Source organism: Centropristis striata, chromosome 7, assembly GCF_030273125.1.
Source record: "Centropristis striata isolate RG_2023a ecotype Rhode Island chromosome 7, C.striata_1.0, whole genome shotgun sequence".
In the NCBI taxonomy this organism is placed as follows: Eukaryota; Metazoa; Chordata; class Actinopteri; order Perciformes; family Serranidae; genus Centropristis; species Centropristis striata.
The window spans coordinates 37,888,198-37,907,922 of NC_081523.1; the positions used below are offsets into that span (position 1 = coordinate 37,888,198).

Below are 19,725 nucleotides of genomic sequence, written 5' to 3' on the forward strand. Positions count from 1 at the left end.
GTTTTTTATTTGTTTTTTTGTGGTTTTGATGTGTTGTAATTTTGTGGGGTTTTTTTTATTTGTGTTTTTATGTGTTATTTTTTGGTGTTTGTGTTTTTTGTTATTTGTGTTTTGTGTTAATGTTGATCCAGTAAGTCAAAATGAAGAAAAAAAAAAAATCAGGTTATATAGGTGAGGTTGTGCTGAAAACAATGATACCAACACGTCATAGTAAAGAAGTCCAAAACCGACAAAATAGCCCCAAACTCCAAAGGGTTAAAAAAAAAAAAAAAGTTCTACATCACTTCAGGGAGTTGTCTGTATGTCTCAGTGTTGCTTACATCATGCATTTTGATCTTATCTTTACTTGTTTCAATTGGAGATTTTTTTTTATCAGAAAACATGGCAAAGCAGGGTTAGGCTGACATAGAAAATTAACTGTTAAAACAAACCTTTATGGAGCAAAAAAACAGCAGTGGACGGCTCCTCTCTCTCTGTTGCAGGACGGAGAGATTCAAAAGATCCTTCTCTCCTACAGACATCAGACTGTCTCATTCTAACAGAGATTCTACCACACTATATTCTACCACTTTATTTAGAATTTGAATTTTTGTAATTTGAACAATGTTACAGAAAGATTGCATTATGTGAGACTAGGGGTGGGCGATATGGCCCTAAAAGAATATCACGATATTTCAGGCTATTTTTGTGATGATGATATTCTTGACGATATTAGGAAATACTTAAAAAGATATAGAAAATATATATATATTTTTTAAAGTCTGTATAAATAAATACAAATCTAAAATGTAGTGTGAAGTGCAAATCTCAACAGTTGCCAAATACAAAAAATTTTACTCTTGACTCTTGAGTATGAGCAAATAATAAAAATAACCATTTAGGGGTTCCGGGGGCATATTTTAATGACATTTTGTAAAGGAGAATAAAGGTTCTTGTATGTTTTATTTAAGGCATCTTATTTTGACAGTCTTCTTGTGAGTTCTGTGGTGGATTCTGTTAACACACTGCTCTTATTTTGAAAGCTGCATGTGTTTAGCCACAGGGAGTAAGTAGCTTTTTGTGATTAAAACAACTTTAATTGTTAGCTAATATTAACCTTACGCCACTACATCAAGAAGTAGGAATGTTGCCAATATCATGATATGCATATTTTTTAACCATAAAAAAAATGTACCGATATTATCGTGAACGATACAATATAGCACACCCCTATGTGAGACAAATGGGTGATTCTCATGAACATGGTACAGCACATATAAAATCCAAGATCATTGAATACATATTTTCTTTGACCCTTTATAACATATACAATCTAAAGTTACTGTTTAATATGAGTTTATCATCTATTTGAATCCAAAGTCACTGTTTAATATGAGTTTATCATCTATTTGAAAAATGTTAAGATATTTTCTGACATTTTTAGAGACACTGTGAACAAAAGGTTTTTTTTTCTTTGGCAAGCACTAAAATAAGCTCAAGGGTAGCTGGTATCACCAAAATGTATTTTATTAAAATTTACACATATTTTAAATCAAACAATTCTATCATTACCGTAACATCTAACCATTTTTTCCTCATCAATTTTAATTCAGATTTTGTTCTTTATACATTGTTAAAAACCATTATGTTTGATTATATTATGTTAAATTATACATTTTTAAACAAATTATTTATTTTTATAAAGTTTATTAAATATGTATTGTATATAAGTGTGGGGAAACCATGACATTTTTATCTGGACGCATTACGGTTATGAATTTGTGAATCAAAAATATGTTCAAAAGTATTATTTAAGCACAAAACAATGCATTTTGCTTCATTATGGCCATATTGTTCATTCATATAAAAGTGAAATATATTTAGTTTAATAAAGTATGTCCTTATAATCTTCACAGTCATAACTTGGACTGGCTTCATGAGAATCAGCCAAATTAGGCATTGGATACTTTTTCAGGTGAGCTTCATACTGCTTTACCTTATACTAAGATTCTGTGATTTCAAAAGGAACCCTACAATAGACACACATCCCCCTCTTCTGGCAGGTCGGTGTGCTTTATAGGCTACATGTTTTTTTTGTTTCAAGTTGAATGGGAAAACAGATAATTAATAGGTTTGTTTGAGATTAACTGCTCCTTGCCTGTAAAGTGGATGAGCAGCAGGGGGCAGTGATGATATGTAAAATGTTATCAGACCCATATATCAGTTTGTATGCAGTATTTATTTATTTTTTAAAAGCAAGGACAAATAAACTACTATACAGTCGATCTGTAATTTATTTTCCATAATTTCATGAATTATTTTTCTTGTTTACATCAGCATCATATCAGTTCCCTCTCAAACTACATAGATAAATTGAAAATATAATTTGTAAAACAGATGAAAGAAATCATCATTTATAAATGGTAAACAGATAATAATAGTAACTAATATTCATGTTTAATCATCATTTATAAACTGTATATAGGCCATTTAGAATGGTAAATACATAATTGATTAATGTTTAACTAACTAAATCATTTATAAATGGCAAATAGATGGTATATTAATGTAAGCTTATAGTTATTTTACCATTAATTAAATTATAATTAATAGTTTTAGTTGCACTCATAACATTTTAAACACCATATTAAGAATGTTAATGCTAATTTTTTGAACACAACCCTTTCAACTAATTGCCCAATTGCACAGCCTTAAGAGCTGCATATCATGAATGCTGGGTCTTGTTGGTTTTCTGAGAATCTACTGCACCTACTGGTACCTTGTTTGTCATGAAGCAATAAAAAATATACTAAAAACCTGGATTAATCTGGTTAGTCACATTGGACTGCTATTATTTTGAACACTACTGTATATAAATCAATAAAACAAACAGCTCCGGGACTGTTTTATCCTCCTGTCCAGGTGGAGGTTCAGTTGGTGGAGGAGTCTCAGTGTGTCTGCAGAGACTGTGTAGAAGGACAGAGCAGCAGCAGAGCAGTCCAGATACTCTGATGATACTCTGTCACATCCAGAGGAACACACAGGGAGGACGGTGGACTGGACTTTGTGTCTGACAGTGGAGCTTATCTCAGAGCAGCTCAGGCTGCAGCACTCAGAGTCCTCGCCACTTGTTGTTCTCCATCAGTCGTCTCCCTGACCGTGAACTCTGCTAGTGAGTCCACTTCCACCTGAGGAGAGAAGAAGACAGACAACAGAAGAGATGAATCAGAGTTCACAGAGACTCCCTTCATCAGCATCAAGTCTTTTTACTGAACGCATCATCACTGCAGAAACAGAGAGATTCACCTCACACTTTAATTGCTGCTGTGTTGGGACCATAGATGGATTTTTTTTTGCTTATTGGCATGATTTTAATTTAAAATGCAGCAGCATTTTCCAACAAAGGAGACAGAGACTAAACTCAATCCACAAGGATCCTTCACAGTTTCACACACGTGTGAAAACATCCTTTGTCAAAGGACATCTGGCACAACAGGGGGTCTCCAGGTTTTAGAAAACCCAATACTCCCATTCTACAGCCTCTTCTTCAGACACTTCTGGGACACTCTCCCTCTCCTACATGGACTGATTTCTGGATTTCCAAGCATGTGGCCTACTCGGACGTAGACACACAGAAGCCTACCTTAAGATTTTTGATTAGATAACAACAGTTAACTATAGCAACCAGTTAGCCCCAGACACCAGTACACACTGTAAGTTTGTACTGGACTGTCCTCAACAAAGTATCAACTTTCCAACCTTTTCCTGCTCTCTTCACCAAAGGATTTGCTGAAGAGAACAACAGTCACAACAGTCAACAATCACAAGGCTACATACAACATTTGAACTATAATCAATGATTTGAAGTAAAGTAAAATTACAGTAAAACACTGTCAAATTGCATCAGAAATAGCTGGTAAAATGAAACATTGTACATCACCATTGTAGACACTTTTAAGTGCAGTAAATCAAAGAATAGCATAAAAGTTTAAATTCTACTGCCATAAACTGTAGAAAACACACAGTTTTGCTGTAAAAATATAAAATGTTCATGTAAAATGAATGGAGAAATACAGTGATGACACAATTATCCTAAAATTAATGGGATTATTCAGTATAAATGACAGTTTTTGCTGATATTTACATTTACATACGCTCACTGTATTTTTTTACAGTGAAGTTCTGGCAACCACAGCTGCCGGTATTTTACCGTAAATTAAACAGATTTCTTTTTACAGTATAGCAGTTAAATCTTAAGCCCCCTCAGACGTTGGGGTGGCCGTGGTATTTACACCTCTGTAACGTTTTGCCTGAAATCTGAAGGTGTTATATTGATGAGACTGTTCGGCGGGATCAATGTGAACCCACAGAGCTGGAAAGGTGTAAAATATGGTACGTGTCATCAGAAACAGCATCTGACTGAGTCTGACAATAATCAAATCATGTTCAACAACATCCAGAACAACTTTGCTTGAGTATGTAGAATCTCTAGAGCAAGAGACAGCACAACGGGTGGTTCTTCTGTCATCGTTTTGAATTCGCTGCAACGACCGTCACTCACTGTACACAAAGTATCCGCCGCATAGCCAATCATTGCTCTGCGATGCTTGACTACAATGTGAATGGACGCCAGTTTAACAACATCACAGAATAAGTCCCAAGGCAAAAAGCCGGCACAGCTTGTTACAGCAATATAGCGGGACTTTTGCGGAAATGCGTGGAAACTAACCATTCATTTTCTGACCTGGCAGCACTAGTTTTCTTTTACTTTGCTTTTTTTTAATATATATAAATAAATGCTTTTTGGATGAATGATTGATACCAACCTCTTCTATTAAAAGAACTTCAAATCCTTCAGTCCTTCAACCTTTACAAATTATTGATATGGTAATTTGGTTATAATATTAAGTTAATAATTAAGTTATTAAGTTAATTATAATCTTCTATTAAGTTCATTAATAATCAGAGTTCCAAACTGTTAGTTTAGTAATTCTATGAGACTGATGAGATTTGCACGCTTCAGTCAGACTGATCACAGAGCTGTGAAAAAGATGATCTGATCAACTGTTTAGTGAAAATTAGAGAACAAACACTTGAGATCAGGTTTGATGAATGAAGACAACTGTCTGTACATGGTGTGATGATGTCAGCTGTAATCCAGTTTTATTTCCTGGAGATATGAACACAACAACTCAAACACATGATCTCAACAAGCTTCTGGCTAATCTGATTGGCTGACTGTTCCAGCATAGACTGTCTTTAACCCTCTACTGACCTCAGAGTCTCCAGTCTGCAGTGTGGACTCTCCTTCAGATCACACAGCAGCTTCACTCCTGAATCCTGCAGCTTGTTCTCTCTCAGGTCCAGTTCTCTCAAATGGGAGGGGTTGGACTTCAGAGCTGAGGCCAGAGAAGCACAGCTGATCTCTGATAACCTGCAGCCACTCAATCTGAAAAGAGAATAAATTGTGTCAATAAAAATCCATTCATAGTGTCATAGTTAATTAACCATTTTCCTGTATTAATCCTTGTTCTGAGGGATCAATATCAATGATCAGACATTATTTTTTTGTTAAAACACATTGAAATGAACAGAAACAACAACAAAAAACTACTTTATCGATTAAACATTGCCTCTGCATGTACATGTGACTGTTAAAAAATATGTTGAATTTAATTTACTTTAATGTACACTTAACAGCTGACATTTTCTAGCCTTTTGTGACTGCAGACTAAATTTAAGACAAGAAAAATATAGACATGAACAAAAGGAAATGTCAACCTTTGATGTTTTAAGTTATGTATGTACATACAGTAGGTTTAATTGGTTTTTCAGACATATAAAATCTATAATATTAACAGAGAGTCAGTGAACTGACCCCAGAGTCTCCAGTCTGCAGTTTGAACTCTTTAGGAAATCACACAGCAGCTTCACTCCTGAATCCTGCAGCTCGTTTCCACTCAGCTGCAGCTCTCTCAGATGGGAGGGGTTAGACTTCAGAGCTGAGGCCAGAGAAGCACAGCTGGTCTCAGACAAACTGCAGCGCCTCAATCTGAATATGGAATAAATGACGGGACATTAGAAGACAAAGTTCCTGCTTGAAATCATTCAGTGCTTAATAATGTTAAAGAGATAAAATATCTGATGTTTGATTTAATCATATCCTCATTATATTAATGCTTCATTGAGGCACTTATTATTAAGAATTTACCTATAATTAAATGTCTGTAACTAGCACAAGTTATCTGTCTGTATATGCTCTTTGAAGTAGAAGATGAAGGTCCCTCTACTGTGTGATATGCTTGCACCTGTTTAAAGCCCATACTTTTATAAGTATTATGTCTTTGTACTATTCTTTGTTCAGTGTAGGTCTGTTTTTGTCTGCTGTGACATCTATATATATATATATATCCATCCACCTATAGCACAGAATTAAAAAATTATGTCTGACCTCAGAGTCTCCAGTCTGCAGTTTGGACTCGCCAGAAAATCACACAGCTTCACTCCTGAATCCTTCAGGTTGGTGTCACTCAGGTCCAGCTCTCTCAGAAGGGAGGGGTTGGACTTCAGAGCTGAGGCCAGAGAAGCACAGCTGATCTCTGACAAGCCGCTTAATCTGTATAAAGAATAAACGATGTGAGTTTAGAAGACAAAATTGTTGCTTGCAATTGAGTGTTTAATAATGTATTTCAAGTTAAAAACTGGAGAAAAAAATAAATAAATAGAGCTATCATTAATATGAATGACAATGTGCTGCTACTTAAATAAAGATGTAGCAAAGTCTTTTGATATTGAGCTGGCCTTTCATCATGGATATCAATAACACAATGTTTAATTTAATTTTACATATTTATCATTTTTATATACACACACACCATGACATGTCATTCGGGAAATTATTATATATATAGAATGAAAGTCTGTCAATGTAGAATGAAAACATAAACATATATTCATATTATGGTGATAAGTCTAGTAATGTGAGAGAATAGCTGCAGACGGACATACTGGAAAAATCATGATCCTCTACAAGCGTTCACACAGTGAAAATAATAATGTCTGACCTTAGTTTCTCCAGGAGAAAGTTTGGATTCTTCAGAAAACCACACAGCATCTTCACTCCTGAATCAGACAGCCCAGTTTCACTCAGCTCCAGCTCTCTTAGATGGGAGAGGTTGGACTTCAGAGCTGAGCCCACCAGAGTATCACAGCTGGTTTCTGACAAACTGCCTCGCATCAGTCTAAATAAAGAATGAACAATATTGAGAAAAATCCATCTTTTATCCAGTCAGATGTATTCAAGTTTGAATATGAGCCAACCAATACTAATGACTTGATGGATGTAAGTTATGTTTGGTTCAATTGGTAATTAAACATATATGCTAACATAGTATATGTGGACAATGAATCAATTTTATGAATGAATTCAAATGTATGGTTATTTTCTTCTTTTTTTTAACATTGTCAATTATACAGGTAAAATATCAACTTGTCAGCATGCCCTAATAACAGATTTTGTTTCCAGCCTCCTAGCTTTTGAGGAAGTGTTTTCAGTTTTATGGAGTTTGTCTTCAATCAAACAACTGACTGCTACCACTACTGTAAAGTGTGTCTAACATCAGATCCTGGCTCTGGATCCCCAGAGAAGCACAGGAAATTACACTATCAGGAAAGCATAAAAATTACATTTAAATCCAGTGTGATGTGAATAATCAGAAATCTTATTTTTTTATGCCATATTTAATGGGCGTAAAAGTCAGTGAACTTACCTCAGAGTCTCCAGTTGGCAGTGGGGGCTCTCAAGTCCAGCAGAAAGCTGGTTCACAGCTGTATCCCACACATGGAGGAAGCTCAGCTCCAGCTCTCTCAGATGGCAGGGGTTGGACTTCAGAGCTGCGGCCAGAGACGCAGAGGCTACATCTGACAAACTGCAGCCAGTCAGTCTGAATAAAAAATGAATGATGCAGATGAAAATATATTTATCATCAAATCAGATGTGTTCAGGTTTTAAAGTGCAGCTTCACATTACTGTGTCATAATCAATAAGCCTTTCTCTTAAATCATCACCCAAATGTCACAACATTCATAAAACTGATTAATAACATGCTGATGCCCTAAGTCAACCCTAAACCAGGCATGTTTCTCCACTGCAGCTCAAAACAGAATCACTGTGAAACACAAAATACTTAGTATATGTAACTAGGGATGGGTACCGAATTCGGTACTTTTATAGGTACCGACCGAATTCCGTCGGTACTACCGAGTACCGATTCATGTAAAATCAAACGGTACCATGTTTCGGTACCTAAACGGCGTTAACTTTAAACTGATCATTGATTTCAACCTGTTTTCATTTAACGTCTTTGATTAACAAGCGTGCTGACGATCGCACTATTTTTTATTTTTTTATTTACCTCCTCGTCTGGTCCTGTCTGCTCACCGCGGTCACTAGCCACTAGCTGCTGCTGTCTTCCAACCCGGCGCAGAGATGAACAGCCCGGCTCTCGGCCTGCTAGCCGCAAGCTGCTATCTCTCCAATGTCTCTACCCAGGCTTGGCCTTCGTCTGCCTCCAGATTGGACCTTCCTTACTCCGTTTGCTCTCTCCATTCTTCTGTAGACCAGTCATTAACAGCTAGCAGCTAGCTCTGGTCCTCCGCTAATACTCCGCTATTCAACTCAGGAATATTACCTGCCACTTTACTCCAAACTGCCTCGCTGAAATTAAATCCCTCAGACTCCTGCGTCATCCTCGATATGTGCACAGAGCAGCCCGACTCAACTTTGTTTATTCCAACCATGCTATGACCACAATACTGTCTGACCGGTGCTGCGCCGCACAGCTACGACGTCATCACAACAAATCACCCGTGCACTTGCAACCTTTTTTTTTTTTCTCCTCCGTGCACTTGCCACCTGAGAGCGCTCCTCTGCATTCTTTGATAACACTGCAACTTTCATGTTACAAAATGCACGTTCACTCAACAATAAAGCACTGCTCATCCTGGATTTTATATTGTTTTGATATATTTTTTAAAGTTTATATTTTGAGAAATAAATATGTTGAATTGAAAAAATTTGATTTATTATTAAACAAATTAACATTTATTACCACATAAACAAACGCAAAAGTACCGAAAATTGGTACAGTTGAGTACCGGTACCGATTCCTAGGTACCGAGTATCGGTACCGTATCGGTTCAAATGTGAAAGGTACCCATCCCTATATGTAACTCAAGACTGTTGAAGCCTCACATTATTATTTTAAGTTAAACTCAAGATATTTGTACACAGAACAAGACTGTAGATTTTTTTCCTCCATAGTAACATTTGGGTCGTATCATAACTCTGAATAGTGCTTTGTTATTGGATTTTGAACTAGTCGCGGATTGGCAACAAAAAACACCATGTTCATGAACAGGGCTCTTGAAACCAGAATGTCTTTGGTCAAAATCGATATTTAAGTCTGTGGTGGTATCAATGGATGCAAATTTCATACACACGAGTTGATCTCCGGAATCTCCTCCTACTATCTGGTGAATCTCCTCCTTATTTTTCTAAAATTATCACTTTCTCCCTCATTACAATGGTATCATATAGTTTAAATTTGGTTAACTCCACCTACATGCCTTCGTGGGGCCCTGGTCTAATGAAAACTGACATCCCCTCAACTCCCCCAAGACCAAGATAAAACTGGCTTTGGCCAGTTTTAGTGGAGTCTGTCAAGCAAAAACCCAGGTCTTGGAAGAGTTCAAGAAGGCTATGGAGAAGAACTTGCAGTTGGCCTCAAGAAAGCCCTGGAAAACCGTCAGATGACTCAAACAAGGAAACCAAGGCTTGGTTCAGGCTATAGGGTAGAAGAACTGCTGCAGATTGAGGCTATTTCCGTGCAGTAGAAAGAACACTTTGAGGAACTCCTGAACCCATCCAGAATGTCCTCTGTAGAGGAGTCAGAGTTTAAAGACTCAGGGAAAAAACCCCACCCATATCCCTGGCAGAGGTCTCTGAGGTAGGCAAAAAGCATCTCAACTGCAAGGTGCCAGGTGTGGATGAGATCTGCCCTCAGATCCTGAAGGCTCTGCACATTATCGGGCTGTCTGTTGGGTCGGCTAAGTATAGTTCATGTGGAATGATACACTGAAGTGGTGGTTCCCATTTTTAAATGAGGGGACTCCAGTGATCAGGGAACCACACTGCTGAGCCTCCCCTGGAAGGTTTATTCCAGGGTTCTCAAAAAGGAGGCCTGGACCAATTGTCAAACTTCAGATTAAGGAAGACCAATGTGGATTCCGTCCAAGAGGTGTATGGACTTTAAGAAGGCTTACAACCATGTCCTCTGGGTAGTCCCAGGATACTGTGGGAGTATGGTGTACCAGGGCTGTTATTATGAGCCAAAATGAGAGCGGTGGGTTTGTGAGTTACTGCCCCAATTAAATGAGTGCAAGTTACTCTTGGGTCTTGGCTTGTTTAAGACTAAAATGGTGTGTGAGATGGACAGGCATGAGGGTTTTCAGTCTGTTGTTGAGGGATGACAGATTGTGTGGCTCCACGACTTAACATGCACCAGCTGATAGTAGCATGTAAACAAAGAAAGGACAGCACATTGCCACACACAAGTGTAACACATTTGAAGAAGCATTAGAATTTTATAATGTGTTTACATTTAAATAACTAAACCACCAGTCTACCCTGATTAATGATATCTGGACTGTTAATCACATCTGGACTTACACAGCCTTTCTGCAGTTCCTCACAGCTGGAATCAGTCTCCATTTTCCCTCCAGTCTTGCATTGTACTTCCCCAGGTCCAACTCATCCAGAACCTTATCTGACATCTGCAGCATGTAGGCCAGAGCTGAGCAGTGGATCTCAGAGAGATTCTTCTCTGACTTTTCTCTGTTGTCTGACTTCAGGAACTCTTCAATCTCCTGATGTATTGAGAGGCCGTTCATCTCCAACAGACAGTGGAAGATGTTGATGCTTCTGTCAGGGGATACTTTACTACTGTTCATCTCCTTCAGGTTCTTGATGGCTCTTTGGATGATTCCTGGACTGTTGTCTGTCTGACCCAGCAGACCTCTTAACAGTCTCTGGTTGGACTTCAGAGAGAGGCCATGAAGGAAGCGAACAAACAGGTCCAGGTGGCCATTTTCACTTTCAAGGGATTTCTCCATGGCGCTCCTCAGGAATTTATCCAGGGACGGGTCACTTCCAATGTCCCAGTCATCATCATCATCGTAATCATCATCATGAACTCCTTTTTCTTCTCTTTTCCCCAGAAAAGCCTTCAATACCTCTGTCTTCCTGTTGGTGTAACAGTGGAACATGTAGACTGCAGCCAGAAACTCCTGAATGCTCAGATGAACGAAGCAGTAGACTGTTTTCTGGAAGATCACACTCTCTCTTTTGAAGATCTCTGTACAAACTCCTGAGTACACCGAGGCCTCTGTGACATCCAGACCACAGCGCTCCAGGTCTTCTTGGTAGAACATGATGTTTCCTTCCTGCAGCTGTTCAAACGCCAGCCTCCCCAGCTTCAGAAGAACTTCTCTGTCAGCCTCCATCAGCTCCTGTGGACTCGTCTCATGTCCCCCATCATACTTCTGCTTCTTCTTCTTGGTCTGAACCAGCAGGAAGTGTGAGTACAGGTCAGTCAGGGTCTTGGGCAGCTCTCCTCTCTGCTCCGTAGTCAACATGTGGTCCAGAACTGTAGCAGTGATCCAGCAGAAGACTGGGATCAGACACATGATGTGGAGGCTCCTGGATTTCTGGATGTGTGAGATGATTGTGCTGGAGCGCTCTTTATCACTGACCCTCCTCCTGAAGTACTCCTCCTTCTGGGCGTCAGTGAAGCCTCGTACTTCTGTCATCCTGTCAACACATGCAGGAGGGATCTGATTGGCCGCTGCAGGTCGGGAAGTTATCCAGACGAGAGCCGAGGGAAGCAGATTCCCCTCGATGAGGTTTGTCAGCAGCACGTTGACCGATGACTTCTGTGTGACATCAGAGACTATTTTCTTCTTGTTGAAATCCAGAGAAAGTCTGCTTTCATCCAGGCCGTCAAAGATGAACAGAAGTTTACAGACGGCGAGCTTCTCTGCTGTGACCTTCTGTAATGTTGGATGGAAAACATGGAGCAGCTCCAGAAGACTGTACTGCTCATCTCTGATCAAGTTCAGCTCCCTGAACGAAAGCGGAATCACCACACTGACATCTTGGTTCTCCAAACCCTCTGCCCAGTCCAGACTGAACTTCTGCACCGAGAAGGTTTTACCAACGCCAGCGACGCCGTTTGTCAGAACCACTCTGATGGGTCCCTGTTGGTCAGGTAAGGCTTTAAAGATGTCCTGGCACTTGATTGGAGCGTCGTGGACAGTCTTCTTCTTGGAAGCTGTCTCCAGCTGCCTCACCTCATGTTGGGTATTAACTTCTTCACTCTGTCCCTCTGTGATGTAGAGCTCAGTGTAGATCCTGTTGAGGAGGGTTCCACTTCCTGTTGCATCACTTCCTTCAGTCACACGTTCACATCTCCTCCTCAGACTGATCTTATGTTTAAGTAAAGCCTCCTGCAGACTGCCAGGCACTAAAAAAAATTAGGAAAAAAGTTTAAGACAAGAAAGAAAGAAATAGTTTTCAAACATGATGGCATCAGCAACATACCTCAATACTTACTTCGTACAGAGCTGGTCTGACTGGCTGTCTGCCGTACAGGACTTGTTCTGCATCTCTTGTCATACTTGGGATCTGAATCATCTCCTGATGAAGCAGACTCGTCATTTGAGGATCCTTGTTCACTGGAGTTCAGAGTAGAGTTGGTTCAATTTTAGTTGGTGAATGTGTTTTAGTAGAAATTTAATATACAAAATTAATTTGAAAGATGGCAGATAACAAGTCAAATACATGTGTTGACAGCAGTTCTCTTACCTTGTGTCTAAGGGTCCAGGTTCATTACCGAAGTATGGAGGAGAATTTATGGACCATTCACTCTTCACAAACAGACAGCCAGAACCTATAGACTCTGCTACTTCCTCTTCCTCCACCCTACTCATCTTCTTATCTGAAGTCAGTCTGAGAGGTAAAACAGTAACACTGACTGTTAACTCGGAACACAGGAATCAAGGTGAACAAGTTGTTTAAAGGCCAGGCAACGGTGAGAGAACAGCAACACACACACACACACACACACACACAATACAACAAAACCACTCAGCACTCCACTTCATTTGAACCTATGCTTGTTTTCTTTGTTTACAGCAGGTCTCCTGTGTAGTATAAAGCCATCAGCATGACTTTGTGTGCTGGATTAAAACTCACCTCGCCTCAGCTTCAACTGGCCGCACTACCTGTTCTGTTGTGTCGACTCAAAGTGGAGTCTGAGCTGACTGAAAGCTGATACTTTCACTTTCAGGGTTCCCTCCCTGTTCTCATGAGCTGGGGCCAGTGTTGCTCCTCCCTCTGTTGTTTTTAAAAGTTTGTGTGTGTGTGTGTGCGTGCATGCTCACAGAGATCAGCTTTTGACCATTTAGTTTAAGATTTAAGCAATTTCTGTGTAATTTTCTCTTACAGACTTACAGGACTAAAATTATTTTAAACATTTGGATAAAGTGGAATTCAGTCTGCTGCATTATGAAAAATATTTGAGGCCTTTTTCCTCAGTTAAAACTCTTTTTCATGGTCCCAAAAAAGATAGTAGCCAGGAATTACACTTGTTGTAACACTCCTTGTTAAGTTTTCACATGAAATATAATTTAAAACATGTTTTTTTTTTTTTTTTTTTTAGAAACTGGTTAAAGTCTTTATTTTTGCAACAGACTGAATATTTTGTCATCCAGATGTACAGCAGAGTGTTTGTGGGGTCTGGAAATACCTTCTGAACAGCTTTAAATTAGCCTGGGTATACCCATACTGCCTTGCATGCTCGATTTCATTTCGAACTGCGAAAGGGTCTGGTGTCTATAGCAGATTCTTAGCCCTGTTTTAGGGATCCAATTACAGAACGGGGAGGGACGGCAGGACGATGACGCGTACTACTGGACAGACAGAAACTTGTAGTTTTGTAATTTTCTTACAGATCCAAGATGGCTGCAGCAGACGCGAAGCTCTCTTAGACAGTGTTCTAGATAGTTTAGAGCCAAAGTTTATTTTAAAAGAACAACAATGTTTGGCATTACACTCCTGTTTCACCACAAAAAGCATGTTTTAGCCTTGCTTCAGACAGGATTTGCTAAAAGCCTAATCTACCAACTAGCCCTGCTACCGCTCACTGCTGTAACTCCGGTGATCTGGCTACAAGCCGGGGGACAGCGGAGCCCCCAGAGACCCCCAGCATCTCGTCTATTGCCCATAAAATCAGTGGATGTGTGTGGCTGAATGACATGAGGGGGAATAAGGCGTAAAAATAAAGAATCTTGCAGAAAGCATGAAATGGAGAAGCAAAGCAGCAAGCAACACTCTTTCTCTCTCTCTCTCTCTCACACACACACACACACACACACACACACAGACACACACACTGCCGGTAGACTGTGAGCAGCCAGAGCCAGAACACGCTGCAGAAAAACGTTGCAGAAGCAGAATTGAGCATTTTAGTCTCAAAGTAGAGATGGGCTAGTCTGGCTATGTAAACATCAATTTCTGTCGCTCTACATATGTCATCTGGTATAACTGATACGATTGGCTAAGAGCTACGTATAGACGATTATGATAGACATTCATAGTGCCCAATAAACGGCTCTGTAGGATCGTAAACCATGCCTCCTCTACGGAGAAATTAATTGGTAGTATCCAAACCAGGGATGGGCAACTTAAATGCTGCAGGGGGCCACAATTTTTCATGTTCACTACCACAGGGCCACATATAGAACCGTGCACTTAACCAGATATAATGAAACTGCAATTTTAAATATGTTTACAGTGCAGTAACTTAACATATTTCATGCTCAAATGCATGTATAACAGTATAAAAAGGAATACAAAAGGTTTGAAGCAAATAAAAAATAACCACTTACTGTGATTTCTTTTTTTTTTCAGTGCAACAACAGCAGACCAACAGTAATTGCAAGAAGTCATTTTGTGTTTTTTTATTCTGCACTTTTAAGATTTCATGCTCAAATGCATTTAGTAAGGGCCACTTCAAGTGAGGATGCGGGCCATCTGCAGCCCCCGGGCCTGCAGTTGCCCATCCCTGATACAGACTATGTCTCATTTGTGATATGGTCTGATGTTAGCCAGGCTAGCTTTCAGAAAATTGTCTGTTTAGCTCTGTGACTTGAATTTAAAGGTAGACCTGCTCCTGCACTTGTAGTAATATAATCTGTCTGAGGGTCCAGGTTCATTACTGAAGTATGGAGGAGAATTTCTGGACCAGTCACTCTTCACAAACAGACAGCCAGAAACCACAGACTCTGCTACTCCCTCTTCCTCCACCCAGTAACTCATCTTCTTATCTGAAGTCAGTCTGAGAGGTAAAACAGTAACACTGACACACACAGATACACACACACGCTACAGCAAAACCACTCAGCACTCCACTTCCTTTAAACCTTTGCTTGTTTTCTTTGTTTACAGCAGGACTTCTGTGTAGTATAAAGCCATCAGCATGACTTTGTGTGCTGGATTAAAACTCACCTCACCTCAGCTTCAACGTGTCCTACTCCCTGTTCTGTTGTGTCGACTCAAAATGGAGTCTGAGCTGACTGATACTTTCACTTTCAGGGTTCCCTCCCTGTTCTCATGAGCTGAGGTCAGTGTTGCTCCTCCTTCTGTGTTTGTGTGTGTGTGTGTGTGTGTGTGTGTGTGTGTGTGCGTGCGTGCGTGCGTGTGTGTGTGTGTGTGTGTGTGCGCGTGCATGCTCACAGATATCAGCTTTTGACCATGTTGCTTTTCTCTGGTATTGAACGGGTTAAATTAAAAAGACTTTCTATGAAAATGTTGTTGTTTTTCATCTTATAAATCACATCTATTTAGTTTAAGATTTTTGCGCTTTCTGTGTAATTTTCTCTTACATACTTACAGGACTAAAATTATTTTAAACATTTGGATAAAAAATAATTAAGTCTGCTGCATTATGAAAAAGATTTGAGGCCTTTTTCCTCAGTTAAAACTCTTTTTCATTATCCTAAAAAAGATGGTAGCCAGAAAAAAAAGATTAGCAGAAATTACACATCTCCTTGTTAAGTTTGCACATGAAATATCATTTTTAACTAACTTTTTTACATTACTACAACATGTCTGTAACATGCAATTTTCTCTCCCTGCTGAGAAATATTATGAATTATTATGTATGTGTGATATTTTACAGACTGACGTGAGATGTAGCTAATGTCAGTTGTTGAATACTAAGTTTCTGAGTTTTAGAAAATAGGTTACCAAAATAACTTACAGAAACGTCTAGGGCTAACGGGCTAACGTTAGCTTAGAAAGCCGATGGGAATGTAAACGTTATACTGTTACTTGAAAAAAAACGATATTAGAGCCAACAGACAGAAAAAGAAAAAAGAAAGAATAAATAAATACAATGTAACCGTTAACCATTAACACTAACGTGAGCTACATTTCTTTGCCAACAACCAAAGTAACTAACTTTTTTTGAACTTCTTCTAATAGTTAACTTAAAATACTCACATAGACGGAATAAGTTAACTTGTTTTCTCTTCGACTGAAGTAAAAAACATCATTCACCTCTCTCCCATACTGCTTAAATTATACCCGAAACACCGCAAGTTACCGTTTCCGTTACATTTTCGGTTACTGTCATCCCATCCGCCTACTCCTTTTTAAAGTAAACAAAAAGTAAAGGTAAAAAGTAAAATGTAACAGACGTACAAAATAAAAGCTGTTTACGAAACACAATGAACTAAAACTTTACCCTACTCACATTACATGTTAAAGGAATGGACTTTTAACATGTAAATATGTAAATATAGGTATTCATATCACATTTTTGGTCATTCTGTAATGAATACACCAGTATGTGGAAGCTATTTAACCCAAATTGTATTTTTAATGCTAAAATATAATTGTTATTGTTATCCATGAATTTTCCAATTTTCTGTTTTACAGATAAACTCGAAAAAATAATAAAGGACATTATTATTTTTTGATTATAATTATTTATTTTCATTCCTGAGCAGAAAAAATTGTTTTAGTGGTTGAATGTTTTGGTGATTCATTTCTGAATTCTGCCTCTTTGATGATAAATGATTATAAACCAAAAACACTTGTGACTTTGTGAAGTGATTTCCAGAGTCATTCTGAGCAGCTGATCCAGGTAAATGTTCAACAGAGAAAACAATTGAACTGGACACACCTAGCCTACCAGGAAAATGACCTTTGTACCACAAGATTATTCGCTTGTTATCAGTCTTAACATTGTCCAATAACTTCTCCCCATTTAAAAGTGCCAGCTCAGAAAACATACTGTACAGCTTAATCTGATCATTTGAGGGACATTAAATGAAAGAGGATGTGGTGCATAGGGCACACCTGGCTGAAGACAAAGCTTCAGATAAAAAGCTTTTCCATATAATAAATACAAATGATCTATTATATGGAAAATAACTCAATTTAAGTGTGTTTTTTCTTTGAAAAACAGTGACATCTTGGAATCAAACTGGCATTTAAAGGGTTAAAATCCTGAAAATAATTGAATATTAGACGGACTGAAATTGATTGAAAGATTTAACTCAAAAAAGTTGAAAAAATTATAGCGTTATTTAGTGGACATGTCTGCCATCAAGTGGCCATAAAGGGGTTTTTACATTTTAAATCTCATTTTAAAACTAAAAATGCATCAAAATCAATTTTGTTCTTAATCTTTGACATATCATAGGCTGTGATAAAAACCAATGCCCCAGCCAAAAATGATTTATTATATGGAAAATAACTACATTTTTGTGTGTTTTTTCTTTGAAATACAGTGACATTGTGGAATCAAACTGGCATTTAAAGGGTTAAAATCCTCAAAATTGAGCAGGACAGAAGTTGTTTAAGAGGTTTATGCAGAAAAAAGTAGAAAAAAATATTAATCTTTAAAGTTTTTATATCATTTTTTTGGAGGTGGACATTTTAAGCCGGAAGGGTCTGAAAGAGTAGTAAATTTTAAATTTGACACTACACAAAAACTAAAAATGCATCAAAATCAATTTTGTCGCTAATCTTTGACATATCCAAGGCTGTGATAAAAACTAATGCCCCAACCAAAAATTATTATTATGTGGAAAATAACTACAATTTTGTGGGGGTTTTTTTTCATAAAAAACATCATTGACCATAGCCTGGCTAACGCCAGACTAATCACAAATGAGATTAGTCTGGAAACCAGCCGTTCATTTTTCCGTAGAGGAAGCGTGGTTTACGATCCACCGGAGCCGTTTATTGGGCGCTTAGAATGTCTATCAAAAGCGTCTGTAGGTAGCTCTTAGCCAATCAGATCAGTTATACCAGATGACGTAGTAGAGCAACAGAAATGGATGTTTGTTGTGTATGTGTCTGTGAGAGAGTGTTGTTTGCTGCTTTGCTTCTCCAGTTCTCGCTTTCTGCAAGATTATTATTATTTATTTTTTACGCCTTATTCCCCCTCATGTCATTCAGCCACACACATCCACTGATTTTATGGGCAATAAACAAACTCCTGCCTTGATATGACTTGCATTTTTTATTATTGGAGACACAGATATAACAACAAAACAAAAAACATAAAATATAATTTTTTTGTGATAATAGAATCTTACTCTAAGTAGGACGGAGAAAGTTTAAGCAGATGGAGTAAATGTATTAATTTTGGATGTATTTAGAGGAATCATAGTTTTAAAACAATATTAGCACATGATCATTATAGCAAAGCATCCTGCATGATTAATCTATAAATGCACAGAGAGAGGTCACATACACAGTTAGTGAATTACGCACGCATAGATAGTGACATACGTCAATCAGATAGTGACCCCCACCCACAGAGACAGACAACAGAGACAAAATAACAGATTATTTCTAATGATTGCAAGACTGGGTATGCTTGTTTAGACCATAGGTTTAGACGTGTGAAACTGACACAGAATCACCTCTTAGTTGATAGACTTAATTACATTCATGTGTAATGGCACCGGCCCCTGCTCGGTCTCTCGGGAGCGATTACTCATCCTTCTCGTTCCTCATACATATATATATATATATATATATATATATATAAACCTGAGAATATATATTAAAGTCTGAAAATATATATCTAAACCTGAGAATATATATTAAAGCCTGAGAATATGTATTGAAAATCTGAGAATATGTATTGAAAATCTGAGAATATATTAAAACCTGAGAATATATATTGAAAATCTGAGAATATATATAAATCTTCGGTTAAAACCTCCAATATCTTTTCTCAGGTTTCATTATATATACTCATACTATATATATATATATATACATTTTTATATATATATATGTATATGTATATATATATATATGTGTGTATATATACCTATATATATCTATATATCTATATATATATCTATATATATATATATATATCTATATATATATATATATATATATATATATATATATATATATATATATATATGTATCTATATATATATATTAAAAGGCTGAGAATATATATTAAAACCTTCGGTTAAAACCTCCAATATGTTTTCTCAGGTTTCATTATATATACTCATACTATATATATATATATATATATATATATATATATATATATATATATACATATACATTTTTATATATATATA

At 37.7% G+C, this 19,725-nt stretch overlaps 1 protein-coding gene across 1 annotated transcript; it reads right to left on the reverse strand.

Annotated features, from left to right (window-relative positions):
• Window positions 1–1,617: 1,617 nt before the first annotated feature.
• LOC131974121 (NACHT, LRR and PYD domains-containing protein 12-like) lies at window positions 1,618–15,641 on the reverse strand. Its single transcript, XM_059336273.1, has 10 exons — window positions 15,605–15,641; window positions 12,902–13,045; window positions 12,650–12,771; window positions 10,709–12,560; window positions 7,749–7,922; window positions 7,044–7,220; window positions 6,431–6,595; window positions 5,858–6,031; window positions 5,255–5,428; window positions 1,618–3,167 (listed from the first exon to the last, which is right to left on the reverse strand). Exons 2-10 carry the CDS (start codon window positions 13,024–13,026, stop codon window positions 3,149–3,151), a joined length of 2,982 nt encoding a protein of 993 aa, XP_059192256.1. The 5' UTR covers window positions 13,027–13,045; window positions 15,605–15,641; the 3' UTR covers window positions 1,618–3,148.
• Between the last annotated feature and the right edge of the window lie 4,084 nt (window positions 15,642–19,725).